General features: G+C 46.3%; 2 protein-coding genes across 3 annotated transcripts; one reads left to right on the top strand and one right to left on the bottom strand.

Moving 5' to 3' along the window:
* Positions 1-394: 394 nt before the first annotated feature.
* LOC128674236 (KAT8 regulatory NSL complex subunit 3-like) lies at positions 395-5,190 on the bottom strand. 2 transcript variants are annotated; one of them, XM_053752699.2, is made up of 8 exons: positions 4,904-5,190; positions 2,479-3,359; positions 2,073-2,394; positions 1,827-1,963; positions 1,711-1,736; positions 1,373-1,587; positions 700-792; positions 395-476 (listed from the first exon to the last, which is right to left on the bottom strand). In XM_053752699.2, exons 1-7 carry the CDS (start codon positions 4,970-4,972, stop codon positions 709-711), a joined length of 1,734 nt encoding a protein of 577 aa, XP_053608674.1. In that variant the 5' UTR covers positions 4,973-5,190; the 3' UTR covers positions 395-476; positions 700-708. The 2 variants fall into 2 exon arrangements, with proteins under 2 accessions (XP_053608674.1, XP_053608675.1); XM_053752700.2 differs by having other exon boundaries at positions 4,913-5,190.
* On the top strand, positions 5,185-7,059 carry LOC128674238 (uncharacterized). The gene is made up of 2 exons (XM_053752701.2): positions 5,185-6,186; positions 6,323-7,059. Exons 1-2 carry the CDS (start codon positions 5,472-5,474, stop codon positions 7,012-7,014), a joined length of 1,407 nt encoding a protein of 468 aa, XP_053608676.1. The 5' UTR covers positions 5,185-5,471; the 3' UTR covers positions 7,015-7,059.
* Positions 7,060-13,927: the final 6,868 nt, after the last annotated feature.

Raw genomic sequence — 13,927 nt, 5'->3', positions numbered from 1 at the left:
CATTGGCGGCTGAAATTTCTCTTTCACCTGCGCTTCAGAGACTTCACACATTTCATCATCACAACACAACAGACGCCAAGAACAAAATGTAAATATTTAACAACAAATATTTAGTCATAGTTACTAATCCTGCTCGAAGGACTAAAATTACCTATTATGTAAAAATAAAATACTCCGTAACTCTCAAGCAATGAAAACCACTCGTTGCCATGGCAAGTCAATAACATTTTTTATGCTTTGGAAGACTATCAATGTTAAAATACAGAGTCTACATTTTATTTTAGTAATGCGTAGAAAAAGCCTTGGCTTTTAAGTCCGTCATTACATGTGTAAAACGTTAAATAAATAATAAAAACAAAATAAATAGGATAGTTAATAATGAAATACCACCAAAATTATTGAATATGTTTATTTTTTTATAGATGCTATTCATGCTTGTTGCACTTACAAACGGTCGACAGTTACTGGAAGATTATCTGAAAATAGATTAAACAAATATTAAAATAAAGAACTTGAAAATAACACCCCTTCGTCAGTAACTAGGTTGGTTACTAGTAGGCACATAGGTACATATCTCAGGTTTGAGGGGCTACTACTTATTCCAATATACAAGGACCTTCGAATAGTCACCAAAATAAAAATGAGTAGCGTATATGAATACGCTATTGTCCCCACAGTGACCCGAACGTGTGGACTCACCGGCGGCGCTCAGTCAGCGCGGCGCAGCACGAGCGCGCCGGCGCCGGACGCGCGCCCGCGCTTCGCCACGATCACGCGCGTGATGCGCCCGCTCTGCAACACACGGGTTCGCGTCGTCACGGGCTCACACACAACACGTATCGACTCGATTAACGAGTATACATAAACTACGAAAGCAGCACGAGAATGGCAAGTGATAGACCAGGAGGGGTCCTCCCGGACATTCACTTGTAAACTAGAGGTAACCTATTTTGGCCAGTAGTTTGTAGCTTGTGAGAAATTACTATTTAATATAAAAATTTACGTGAAAAAGTGCTAGTGTTCAAATGAATCCCTTGATCTATGTCGAACTTAAAGGCTCAATATACACTGACGCCGTCAAAATATTGAAACTCATCAGAATTTATAATTGTTGTGAATATCTTCAGTCAAAAATCACCAACGATTTTAAAGCATAAAATTGTTTAGTCACTTCTTAGTCACTCTCTTTAGTATGATAGCTATATAATCTGTCGCGGACGTTTTTATTGACATATTTGCTTCAGTGTTGATACTTATTTTATCGTATGGTTTCTTAAAAAATATATTTATTAGAAAGATAAAATCTGCATGAATGTGTATGAAGATTTTCGTGTTTATGATAATTGATTATAAAGTTTGCATATAAACTTACAGAGCCCCTGGCATCGCCGCTGGTGACGGTGAGCGGCGGCGGCGCGGCGAGCGACGCGTCGTCCGCGAACACGATGGGCATGTGCAGGATGTCGGCGGCGCTGGGCTCCAGCTCGCGGCGCCGCGGCGGCGGCTGCGGCGGCTGCGGCGGCTGCGGCGCTGGCGGCTGCAGCGCCAGCGGCGTGTGGCCCGACACGCGCGATACCACGCGGCCCTCTGTGTATACGTAAGTATAATACAAAGAGGAACGCGGCGGTTCATCGATGTTTACATCAGATTGTCATATCCAATCGTATACGTATATTCAAGAAGTCTATTAATTGTATAAAGGAAACTCACCGACGATTTCAATAGATCGATTGGACCTGAAAAACAAATGAAACATTTCATGAATAGACTCGCTGACATATTCATTACATAGACATATTGGGATTTGTGCTGTGTTTAGTTAATACCTAGGTGTGACGAGGGCGAGGCTGGAGGCGTCCTCGCTCGTGTCGCTGTCGCGGCGGCGCTCGGGCGACGGCGCCGGCGACGACTCCGACCCCGACCCCGCCTCGCTCATCTCCAGCGCCCACCGATACACCTCCTCCTGTGAACGACACAGCTACAATGAGAAGCTACTGATAACATTGTACAGAAGTATAATCACTCCAGTGATCCACCATTATAATAAATGTAATATGAATTAGGAAACTGACAACGATAGCAGCGTCGAGCGCGTGCTGCGGCAACTTGAGACGCGCGCGATGCGCGTACGGCAGCCTTAGCGCATCGTCCGCGCCCGCCACCAGCAGCAGCCGGCGGTGGCGACCGGCGGCCGCGTGGGCGGCGCCGCGCCCGCTGCCGCCCGCCCCCGTGCCCACCACCAGCAGCGCGCGCGCCGGCAGAGAGCGCTGCGGCCACCCGCCCTCCGGCGTCAACAGCGGCGGCGCCAGCAGCGCCACGCCGCGCGCCTCGCCCCCCACCACCGCCGCTAGCGCCGCCCCGCCCCCGCAGCCGCACACCACCACACCACGCGGCCTGTCGAACGACTATCTTTAATAACAATTTCGTCTGAAAGTTTATATTCATCACATCATCATGACATGTGACATTGGCACTCACCCGGCTTCGGCGATAACTTCCAGCAAGTCGGCGCGGAGCGCGGCGGCGGCCTGCGCGCACCACGCGTCGGGCGCGCCGCCGCCCGCCGCGCGCAGCTCGCGCACGTGCAGCAGCGCCGCCAGCCGCCGCGTCCAGCGCGCGTCCGCGCCGCCCGCGCTCACCCACGCCAGCACCGGACCCGCCGCATCCGGGCCCAACGCCGGGCCAACCGCGCCCAAAGGGTCCGAGGCGGGGGGCGGCAGTCGCCCCAGCATCAGCCGCTCCGTAAGTCGCGGCGCGGTGCGGCGCAGCTGCGACAGCACATCGTCGTATAGCCGCCGCAGCGAGCGCGGCAAGTGCGCTAGCAGCGCCGCGTTCAGCCACGGCGCCGGCCGCAACTGCGAGGGGCCGGGCCACACCCACAGAGGGGCTAGCGCCAGCCGCAGACGGCGCGCCGCAGCGCGCGTGGCTTCGGACCCGCCGCCCGCCAACCGCGCCAGGCGAAGCCGCTGCAGGATGTCGGCGGCTGCGGCGGCGAGGCGCGCGTGGGCGGAGCTGGGTGCGAGCGCGGCCACCTTGGTCTCCCAGTCGGGGGGCGCGTCGCTGTCGCCATCAAGCGCGTCGTCCTCGTGCTCGTGCTCGAGCTCGAGCGCGCGCTCGAGCGGCGACGGCGCGCGCTCGAGCCGGCACACGTCCAGCTCGCCGTCGGGCGGCGGCCGCGGCGCCAGCAGCTCGCGCGCCTGCGGCAGCTCCCGCGCGCGCGCGTACGAGTGCTCGACCCAGACGTCGCCGCGCGGCGCGGCGCCCGCGACTGCGTGCACGTACGCCACCAAACGCTCATGTAAAGCTCGCGCTGCCTCTGCACTCGGCTCTGTTACGTTCTCCACTGTGGTCTCTACTACCTGATTTCCAAAAAAAAAAAATAATATAATCAAAAATATCTAATTTTTATATTTAAATATCTTTATTGTTTTGCCCACGGCTTCACCAGAGTTAATTTCCCACAGGGACAGTTCTTTTTTGGTATGAAACAAACTTATTTTCGCATTTATAATATTAGTTATTTTCAAAACTCATATTAGATTTCTGAATTTATTTTATTACTACTTACTAGCTTTTTTTCGCATTTATTTCACCTTCTAATGAAATTTATGTAATTATTCAAATTCAAATTCAAAATTCTTTATTCAATTTAGGATGATATACATCACTTATTGACGTCAAAAATTACTTAAACTAAGTCTACTGCCGGCTTCCAAAGCGCAGGTGAAGCGGCGCAACAAACTTCACCGCAGCCTTTTCTCCAAGGACGTCAATTAAGAAATATAGCTCTTATACATATATTAAAAATTAGGAGGACGAATTTACATCATTATTAAAAATGTCAAAATTTGAATGAATAAATAAAATAAAAGTTGAATTTCCAATAAAATTATTGAAAATTGTCACACAAAATATATATATATTTATAAAATAAAAAGCTAAATGTACAACACATACGTAATAATATCATAAACCAATTACATATGTTATGAGGATACTGCACCATGCTTGGGCCAAACATTATTGTCATCCACATAATCGTCAGACTTGTAATATGCCTTTTTACAAAGTACTTCTTTTATATAATTTCTAAATTTTTTGTCCGGCAAATCAAGAATCCATTTAGGCAATTTGTTATAAAAACGGATACAGTTCCCAACGATCGAGGTTCCAGAGTTTGTATATCAATCTGACCCATGTATAGCCGTTTTCATAGCCACTTTTGCTTCCAGTGAACAACAATGTTTCCCACATTGTTGTTTATTACCTTGTGTGTGAAAAAATAAGGCAATAGCAAACCACTGCATTAATAGTGCCAAGAAAGTTATTGTGTGTTTCATCCTAACTAATATTATAAATATGAAAGTGAGTTTGTTTCTTACCTCTTCACGCTATATCTACTCAACCAATCTTCTTGAAATTTTGTACATGAGTTGTATCTTTCATCCCGGAAAATTAAGTCAGGCAAAGCCTTGTTATTAGAAATAAATAATTATTGTATTTGTCAAGTTCACTTTATTTTTAATCAGCATAGGAATACTATGGTATTCCTATGGCCTTCAATAAATATTGTTAATGCACTACATTTAGAAGTCTCACTGTCTATCTAATCCTTGCCTGTTGTCAAGCTATGACTCAATGGTGCTCAGGTTCAGCATAAAAAGAAAATTTTGAAATCACAGTTGTTACTTTACAACCTGTCAACAACCCTCTTGGAAATGATATTGGACTTAGTCACCTCGTATAACAACCACAAAAGGATATGGAATGGTTCTGTTCTGGGTGGGACCACATACCTCTACTTACTATGTACTCACACAACAACACACACTGAAATTTTGGATAGTTAAGAACTTAAATAAATAAATTTCTATACTCTATGAGAAAGATAGTAAAAGCTTACCATGCTTACCTCTCGTGGCTGCAGCAGGGCGCTGCCTCGCCTGCCGCCAGGCGCTGTCCCCAGTACCATCTCCCTCTTTCACGTATACTACTATACACTGAAATTTTATTATAATTTGTAATGCTCTTACCACATTACAATTAATGCTTTTATGCATACCTACCTACAGGTAATATAATTTATTGAACACAACACAGATAGGTACTACCAAAACCCATGACAGTAGTGCCAATTAATCTAAAAGTTGTTTGTTTTTAAGAATGATAAAATTGAGCGTTAAATTATTTATTTACTACTCCACCAAAACAATTAGGCGCATGACAGGAATGCGGTTTCGGCGCCCGTACCTCGTCTCACCTCCCCGCGCTCTCCCTAGTGACGCGCAGTCGTGTACTCGCGCTCTGCAGTTACACCACGTGCTTTCGCGCCTCCTAAAATTTTCGTTGTCAGTTGGGTTTTTGTTGAGTTTGTGTTGTTAATTTTTGTTAAATAATTGTTATTAATTCATTCTGTGTTGTTTAAAAGTCCCGTGTTGTTTTTGTTGTTGATATTTTTTGTTAACCTCATAATGGGTAGGAAAAAAACTATCCGTGGGTCCGAAAGGACAATGATATTAAAAGTATTACATTTTTTTGAGGAAGAAAAGTTGCATGGAATAGCTATTCCAATATCTCAAGTGGAAAAGCGAGTGTGTACGGCTACTGGCATTAGTCGACGCACATTGGCCAGAATAAAAAACGAGGAAAAAGAAGTTTTGGAGAAACTAAGGCTTTCACCACAGCCGGGTACGTCAAGCGAAGCCCCAACAGAGACAGTCAAATTACCCACTCCAGGGAAAAAGCGAAAACAAAAGAAAAAGCTGGAAATTGATGACTTCATGATTTGTGCAATTAAAACAAAAATTGAAAGCTTTTATGACGTGTACAAAGAAGTGCCTACATTGAAAAAAATTTTAAACGTTGTTAAGAGAGATCTTAACTTTCCTGGTCAAAGAGAGACCCTGCGAAAAATTATAACAGAAAGTTTGGGATTTAAATTCAAAAAGTGCTCCAAAAAACGAGACGTGCTCATAGAAAGACCTGAAATAGCAGCGTGGCGTGCACGTTACTTAAGAAGATTAAAAGAAAACGACGACTTGGGCCCGGAAAAAAAACCTGTTATTTTTACCGATGAAACATGGGTCCACTCGCATTACACTGTCAACAAGTGTTGGCAAAGTCAAACGGTCCCAGGCATAAGAAAAAACGATAGTGCTGGCCAACGCTGGATAATCGTTCACGCAGGTAATACCCAATGAGCTGTCTTATTAGGGTTCCATATAATTAATATTTCTGCACGTACGTGATATTCTACTTTAATAATTTAACTATTGTTCATGTCACTACACTGTTTATTAATGTTTATATCTTTGTATTTCAGGAGGAGAGACTGGGTTCGTCGAAGGTGCAGACTTATTATACAAATGTAAAAGTAGTAAAGGGGATTACCACGACGAAATGGACACAGAAAACTACACGAAATGGTTAACCGAAAAACTAATTCCAAATTTGCCACCTAACAGTATTGTTGTCATAGACAACGCGCCCTACCACAGCAAGCAATTAAATAAGCCTCCTACTATGGCCGCTCGTAAACAAGACATGCAGAATTGGCTGAGCGAGAGAAACATTACGTTTGACCCGCGAATGACAAAGGCTGAGTTGAATTATATTATAATTCGCAACCGACCGGAAAAAGAATATTTAGTGGACAAACTTTTAGAGGAGAGCGGTCACGAAGTCCTCAGACTTCCACCATATCAATGTGACCTCAATCCTATTGAGTACATTTGGAACCTGGTCAAACAAAGAGTCGCCGACAAGAATGTCGATCAGTCAGAGAGACAAATCGAAAAACTAGCCAGGGAAGCCATACAATCAATAACGCAAGACGATTGGAAAAAAGAAATTAATCACGTGGACCGGTTACGGAAGGCGTACTGGGAAAAGCAAGGTTTAGAAGACGCAAGAGAGTTAGTCATAAATGTAAATGACGACAGCGATGACAGTGATTTGGAATCACATTCAGATTTTGAAAGAATGTCAGGGATTGAAGAATTAGATTCTGATTAGAACAATTTTTCAAATTATTCCAATAAATAAAGTACATTTAATCAATTAGGAGTTTTATTATTTCCTTTGCACACACAGTTCTCTGTTCCCAAAATAAATAAAGTATAGTTATAATATACACATACTAAGTTGTATTCACAATAGTTACTTACCAGTTTCATACTAGGTATCAGCGAGTCTCGAATATTCCCCTCCCTAGCTACAGTGACGCCATGTTTGCCATGTGCCTAATTGTTTTGGTGGAGTAGTAGGTATAAAACCAAAACAAATAATCACTGAGATTATTGCACCACTGTCGGAAATCTTTGAATGAATGAAAAGTCAGTCACATTCATTCATTCATTAAGGGTCAAAGAGGTTTTTTGTTTCTTTTATCCTTATAGAAATAAGGCGAGGATGTAAGCCCATACAGCCATTGTCTTTAGTTTCTTATAAGTTTCTTAAAAGGCGTAAGCACGGAATAATAAAAGCCAAGTCTTCTGTATCTATTAGTCTTAGTTCGAATAACTTTATTTCTCTTTGTCAATCAAAGTAAAATATTCCTCCACGGAATTAGTACGTACTCATTCGAAGTACTTACTAATTCCATGTATCCACATATAAGAGAACATATTTTTTTTCTGTGTTCATTATCATAGAGGTAGATTTTGTTCATTTCGAATCAATGTCATATACCCATGGAATTAGTATATACTCCGTACAAAGATTTTAGATAAGGGGTTACCTAAGGAGTTAAGGGGTTTTCTAAAATCTTTGACTCCGTACAACTAATTCCGTGCGTATACCCAAATATAAAAGAGAGGGTAGTGAGGATATTCCGTACAAATAGAAGGGATGGAATTAGTAGGTACTCCGTAGAAGTACCTACTTATCAAATCCATGCTAGAAGGTTCATTACGACATATGTACCTGACATACAATAATAGCTCTCGAAAGAGAAAAACTTCCTTTATGTGTCCCTTTCACTCAATATTGCCAAGCTGAACATACTTCATAATTGGTAGAAATCATTAATAATGAATAAATAGTAATTTGTATTTTTTACTAGCTTTTGCCCGTGGCTTCGCCCGCGTGATTCATTTCTGCGTGTATCGGACCGCAAACTTCCAATCCCGCTTCCTGCTATGTAATGTAGATATCCCGTACGTTTTTTGCAATGTCTCCCGTCCTGTTTCCCACTACGTGTCTCCTTCCCATTTCCCGCTCCTTTCTTCTCCTTTCTGCAACGCATGCCGTCCCATTTTCCATGACGTTTTACGATCCGGTTTTTTTTTCTTTATTTTTTTTTTTATTTTTTTTTTATTAACCACAAAAGTAAATTAAACATTTTTTGTATTTACTATAAACTGCCTTATAGATAATTATATGAAATAGATAATATTTTTTTTTTTTTATAGGCTAGAATTTAATATATTGGGCGAATAATAGTCAAATATTTGTATCATTTATATATGGGCTCAGTTTGGGCTCCCTGCTATTTTTTGCTAATTGATACAAAATTTGCAGGGAGTCCCACCACAGAGTATGTGGTATGTAAAATAATAATGCTATATGGTACAGTTTTACTACAAAGAAAAAGTTTTGTGATACAAGGTAGGGGTGAGAAAGAAGAAGAGTTTATTTATGTCCCGTTTATGGTCTTTAGGTTTTGTATGATTTTATTTATATGAGTATTGAGGGTCTTCGTTGTTTCATCTTTTTGAGCTGATTGTAGGAGATCGAACTCCTCAATCTGATGGCTCTGGCACGCCACGACGTAATCGTGACGTGTTTTTGAGAATATTGGGCACTTCATCAGTATATGTTGTACGTCCTGCGTTGTGGTGTCGTCGCAGGGGCACTTGTCATTGTCTGTGATCTTAAAGCGATGGAGGTACGCCTTATGGTATCCGTGACCAGTTAATATTTGCGTAAGGGCAAAGGAGATTTTGAATGTGCTAAGGAAGGAGAAGATGTTTGTTAATGAGGGGAAGAAGGCTTTGGTGGTGGCACCCTGCGTGGCCGACTCGTACTCCGCCTGCCAAGCCTGGAGCGTTGCCGCTTTTAGGAGTCGCTTGGCGTGGGAGAGTGGGAAGAAATTGACCTCGGACGCTGTCTTTTTAGATGCCGCCTCTTTGGCTGTCGCGTCCGCGATCTCGTTTCCCACTATCCCGACGTGAGCCTTCGTCCACACAAAGTCCACCACCTGGTTCCTGGACCGCAGCAAGAACAGATCTCTGTGAATACGATTCACGAGATAGTCTGTGTTGCTGCGGTCCTGGATAGCTTTTATAGCGGATAGTGAGTCTGAAAAGATCTTGGCCGAGGAGTGGTCTCGAAGACGAAGCCACTCCAAGGCTTGGGCTATTGCGTACAGTTCCGCCATGAAGACAGTAGCGGTTCTGCACAATTTAAATTTCCTGGTCACGGATCCCCCCGGCAGTCCCTCCATGATGATGACAAATGCCGCCCCCGTGTCCCCATTGTCGTGTTTGCTCCCGTCCGTGAAGACATTGGGTGCCTCCGGGTTCATGAGGTAGTCGGTTTCCTCCTGCGTGGTCGCCGTGCTGTAGTCTATAGTGACCCGCTCGGCTGGATGCAGGAGGTCCCTAACTCGGACGCGCCGGTACAGCCCAATGTCCTCAGGGAGGGAGTCCAACATACCGGTCTGTTTAATGCGGTGTGTCTCACGCACCTCGTCAACCACCAAGTGTAAAGGCGGAAATCGTGCCAGTGCGTCGGCTGCGACGGCAGATATTGTGTGGAATCCGCGTATTGCCATGATCGCGAATTTCCTTTGGAATGACCGGAGCGCTCGGCGGACCAGGTGGTATTTCGTTGCGGACCCCCATATCCCTGCCGCATAGGTAATAATGGGGGTCACGACCTGTCTGTAGATGCAGTCAATATTTTCTGGGTGAACGCCCCATGTGGGCCGAACGAATCGTATAAGATTTTTGTACACTTTGGTCGCTTTGTGTATAATGTATTTGGTGTGGTTTATGAATGTGAGTCTCTTGTCTATTATAACTCCTAAGAGTTTGATGGTGTCAGAGATTGGTATTTGAGTGTTGTCGATGCGGATAATGGCGGTCTGTGTGTGTTTGGTGAATGAGATGAGTTTAGTTTTGTCGGGCCCAAAGTGTAGCTTGACTCGTTCGCCCCAGGCATGAATATCTTGTAGGCTTTGCTCAGAGACCTTTTCCACCTCCTCACGTGTTCGACCCTCGACGATCAGCAACACATCATCCGCGAATGCTTGGATGTGTGCGCCGTCAGGTAGGGGCAACGTGAGGAGTTCGTCCAGAATTATGTTCCAGAACACCGGTCCGCAGGCCGACCCTTGGATGCACCCCTTGGTCATCTCTTTGGACGCCGTGCTGTCGGCGTAATCCAGGGTTACGGTCCTGTTCGAAACATAATTCCGGACGATGCGGTGGATATTCCTAGGGCATTTGATGTGCCGAAGCCGCCGAAAGAGTGCCGGCCACCAGGCATTGTCGAATGCTGCTTTGATATCCAGTGAGACTGCTACGACTTGCTTTTTGTTGTTCTTGGCGTTGTTTATGGTCTCTAGGGCCAACTCGAGAGCGTCTGTAGTGGATGTTTGTTCCCTAAATCCGAATTGTCTGTTGGAGAGTTGTTCTTCGCATTCCGCTTTGTATGTAATCCGTTTGATCAGCAGCTTTTCTAGGACCTTGCCGAACACGGGGATGAGTCCTATAGGCCGATAGGAGCCGAGTTCCTCCATATCGGTCTTGCCAGGTTTCGGGAGGATCCTGACCACCGCCTTCTTCCAGGTTTTCGGGAAATATCCCAGTTCCAGGCATCTATTGTACAAATTGGTGAAAAATTCAGGATATTCATCAAATACTTCCTTACAGATGTCTGAGGTCAGGTGGTCTCCTCCCGGAGCCTTCTTGTGACCGATGTGGGCCATCCTCCGAGTCTGGCAAGTCGTCCATACTGCTTCGTATTTCCCTTTGGCAATTGAGAGTGTCAGGAGTGTCATCAGGATAAAAGTGGTTGAGCAGTGCATGGGCGGTGTTGGGGCTATTGTCTGTGTATGAATTGTTGATTTTTAACGTCTGTGGTGGTCTCCTGAGGGGTGATTCTTTAATAATGCGGTTGGTGACCGCCCAAACATCCTCCTTATCCTGTGCGTCGCAAAATTGCCGGAAATGTTCCGTGGACGCTTTTGAGATGGCAAGGGCGTAGTTCTTTTTTGCCTCCTGGTAGTTGCTGATCGCATCGCCGAGCGGTCTGTTGGCTTTCTTTAGATAGTGGAGTCTGTGATGTAGGCGGATGCATTCCTTTTTCATGTTCTCGAGGTCGTCTGACCACCATGGGTTGTGAAATTTTGGGCTTTGGTTTCGGCGGAAAACCCTGCTGCAGACCCGTTGGATGTTGGCGGTGAATTGGTCCACCACGCGGTCCAACCCTTCCCCAGAAAGGGCGGCGATATTTGTTTGATCCACCAGCGGGGCCATGACTGCTAGGTTCGCGGTAGATAGTTGCGTGACGCCAATGGCAGCCACGGTAGGTTTAGTAAGGATGCAAGCCTTGACTCGGGAGCCATTAGAAAATTGGTAGACATTTATTCCCGGTGGGGGCCTAACTTCCAAGCCGCTACCCACATAGGGTTCAGAGATCAAGGCGATATCGAAATTCTTTTCGCGAAAGTGAACTAGAAATTCCTGTTGGGATGTATAGCACCGGTTGAGGTTACACTGTACAATTTTTACTGTTTTAGTACCCATAGTCGGTTGATTCGTTTAGGGATTTTTGGGCTTTCAGAATCTTGGGGCAAACTTTAGTGTCCAGAGCAGAATGATTGGTGCCTGTGCTGTTGGTTTGTTTGCAATTGTAGCAACACATTTTAGTTGGATCGGTTCTATGGGAGCAGGTGGAGATGTGATGCGCGGCGGAGCCGCAGTGGGCACACGGGTAGAACTCCGCTTCACATTTATTGCCAGTGTGCCCGAACTGAAGGCATTTCCGGCACTGCACAAAACGGCTGAAGTCCGCCACGTGTACCCTCTGATGCTCCACGTTGACGCGGCCCTCCTCCACCAAGGTTCGCCGAACTGCCGGCGCCACTTCTAGAACAACGTTGTAAAATTTGTCGTTTCTGTTCCTCAGAAGGAAGCAGAGACGGAGATCGTCGACGGCCACCTGATTTTGGCTGCTGATTATGTCTAGCAACTCTTCTTTCGGCGTTTCCTTGCTGACCCCCTTCAGAATGATGAGGGGCTTTCGGAGCCTTGACTCCTCTGCCACAAGTCCCGGTATCCTGTTCACCCTTGCCACGATTTCATCTCTTTGTGCGGCGTTATCGAAATTCACCTTTACCGTGTTATTGCGCAGGGTGCGCACTTGCGATGGCGCGAAAGTGCTATTACGGAAGGTGATCTTCTTGCGCCACTCATCGTAGACAACCGGTTGATGATCGCCGGTCGCCTTGGCTTTGATGATCATCGCCGGCTGGACAGGAGATCGCGGCGCGGGGCGTTTGGGTGGGGGGGTGGTTGCAGCCACCGATGCGAAGGATTTTGTAAGAGGCACCGGAGTAGGCGCTGGAGGTGGAAGGGGAGGGGCCTGCGCTTTGAGCTCCTCTCTGATGGTTTCCCGGATCGTTTGGAGGACGGCGTAATATACCGGTTTGGTGAGTTCAGGTGGCTCGTCGTATTTGGCCATCTCTACGGCGCCCATGATGTTCTGCGCGAGGTCTTTGATGCGCTTCTTGTTAGCGCTAGTCACGCTTTTCCCCTCCGAGATTTTGGCCATAATTTCCTTAGCGGAGTCAACGATGAGCATGAACGCCGTTTGAAGAGCAGTCGGGGGGGCCGGGCGGGTTCTGGGGTTGGTGCAATTGCCGGCGTTGGTGCAGTCGCAGGGCTTGGAGAGCGACGAATCAGCGTGGGTGGGGAGTACACCAGTGCGGGGGTGGCCATCGAGGAAGGAGAGAGCGATTCCCAGCTGGCCGGGATCTCGTCCTCTCCGCCCTCGCGTGGGGGGTTAGGTGAGTTTTGTCTGCTAGATGGGGTGCTGGGAAGCGATATCCACCCCCTAGACGGTGACGGAGGAGGAGTAGACACCTGCCGATCAGTCGGGGATCTGCTATCTATTCGCGGCAGAGGGGGTAGGGGCGATCGCCTTTGAGCCCTCCCCCTGGGCGGGGGTGACCGAGGGGAGATACGCGGGGAGTGAGAGCGTGAATGCCCTGCTCTAGAGGTGGTGGGTAGCGGCGGGGGACTCTGCTGTGTTATAATGTCCGTAGGAGTTTCGGAGATGCGGGTGAGGTTCCTGCGGTTCCTGTCTGGGGGGCGAGTATTGGCCGCCTTACGCGGTGGTGAATGGGCTAGGACCATGTTGGCCTAGATCGGAAAAGTGTTTAGAAGAAAGTATGAAAAAAAATTTAGTATGTCGTCAATGAAAGCGAAAACAGAGGAAGCGAGTGAGAGCAGCTGAAGGGAGATTTACTGGAAGTGGTATTTTTCCGAAGTAGAGGACGGGTAGAACTAGCAAAGTAATCCTAAACTATTGTTATTAAGGGAGCTGTTGATTTAGGTGACAATTTTTGGCCCTAGGTGGCGGTAAAAGCGAAGTAGATCTGGGTATGGGGTGTCCCAAGTGAAGTCCCTTTTACAACCTGAACACAATTGGGCGGGTGTGACGGGCGAAAATTTCAAAAACGGGTGGTCCTATCGAGACGTGTGAGGCGTCAAAAGATGCGCCTCCGTTAGCCTGATAAGATGGTGTAACAAGCTAGCGAGGGTCCGATAGAAAAAATTTGGAAAAAAGGGGAAAAAGTGTGATTTTATTAAAATTTGTATGAAAAATTTCTATGTTACAGGTGAGAATGCAAGAAAACTGCAACGGAATGCGACGAAACTTCACAGGGAGCCGGGAGACAGGTAAGTAAACAGAACTA

The sequence above is a fragment of the Plodia interpunctella genome, chromosome 12 (assembly GCF_027563975.2).
Source record: "Plodia interpunctella isolate USDA-ARS_2022_Savannah chromosome 12, ilPloInte3.2, whole genome shotgun sequence".
In the NCBI taxonomy this organism is placed as follows: Eukaryota; Metazoa; Arthropoda; class Insecta; order Lepidoptera; family Pyralidae; genus Plodia; species Plodia interpunctella.
This window is presented reverse-complemented; position numbering and strand designations above follow the sequence as displayed.

What these genes read in the sequence shown, in the direction of transcription:
- LOC128674236 (XM_053752699.2), bottom strand. Translation starts at nt 4,972, where the DNA reads ATGGTACTGGGGACAGCGCCTGGCGGCAGGCGAGGCAGCGCCCTGCTG. An exon ending in GAAGTTATCGCCGAAGCCGG is followed by an intron (nt 2,395 to 2,478) that starts GTGAGTGCCAAT and finishes GTCGTTCGACAG; the next exon opens with GCCGCGTGGTGTGGTGGTGT. An exon ending in TCGATCTATTGAAATCGTCG is followed by an intron (nt 1,588 to 1,710) that starts GTGAGTTTCCTT and finishes ACGTATACACAG; the next exon opens with AGGGCCGCGTGGTATCGCGC.
- LOC128674238 (XM_053752701.2), top strand. Translation starts at nt 5,472, where the DNA reads ATGGGTAGGAAAAAAACTATCCGTGGGTCCGAAAGGACAATGATATTA. An exon ending in CTGGATAATCGTTCACGCAG is followed by an intron (nt 6,187 to 6,322) that starts GTAATACCCAAT and finishes TTTGTATTTCAG; the next exon opens with GAGGAGAGACTGGGTTCGTC.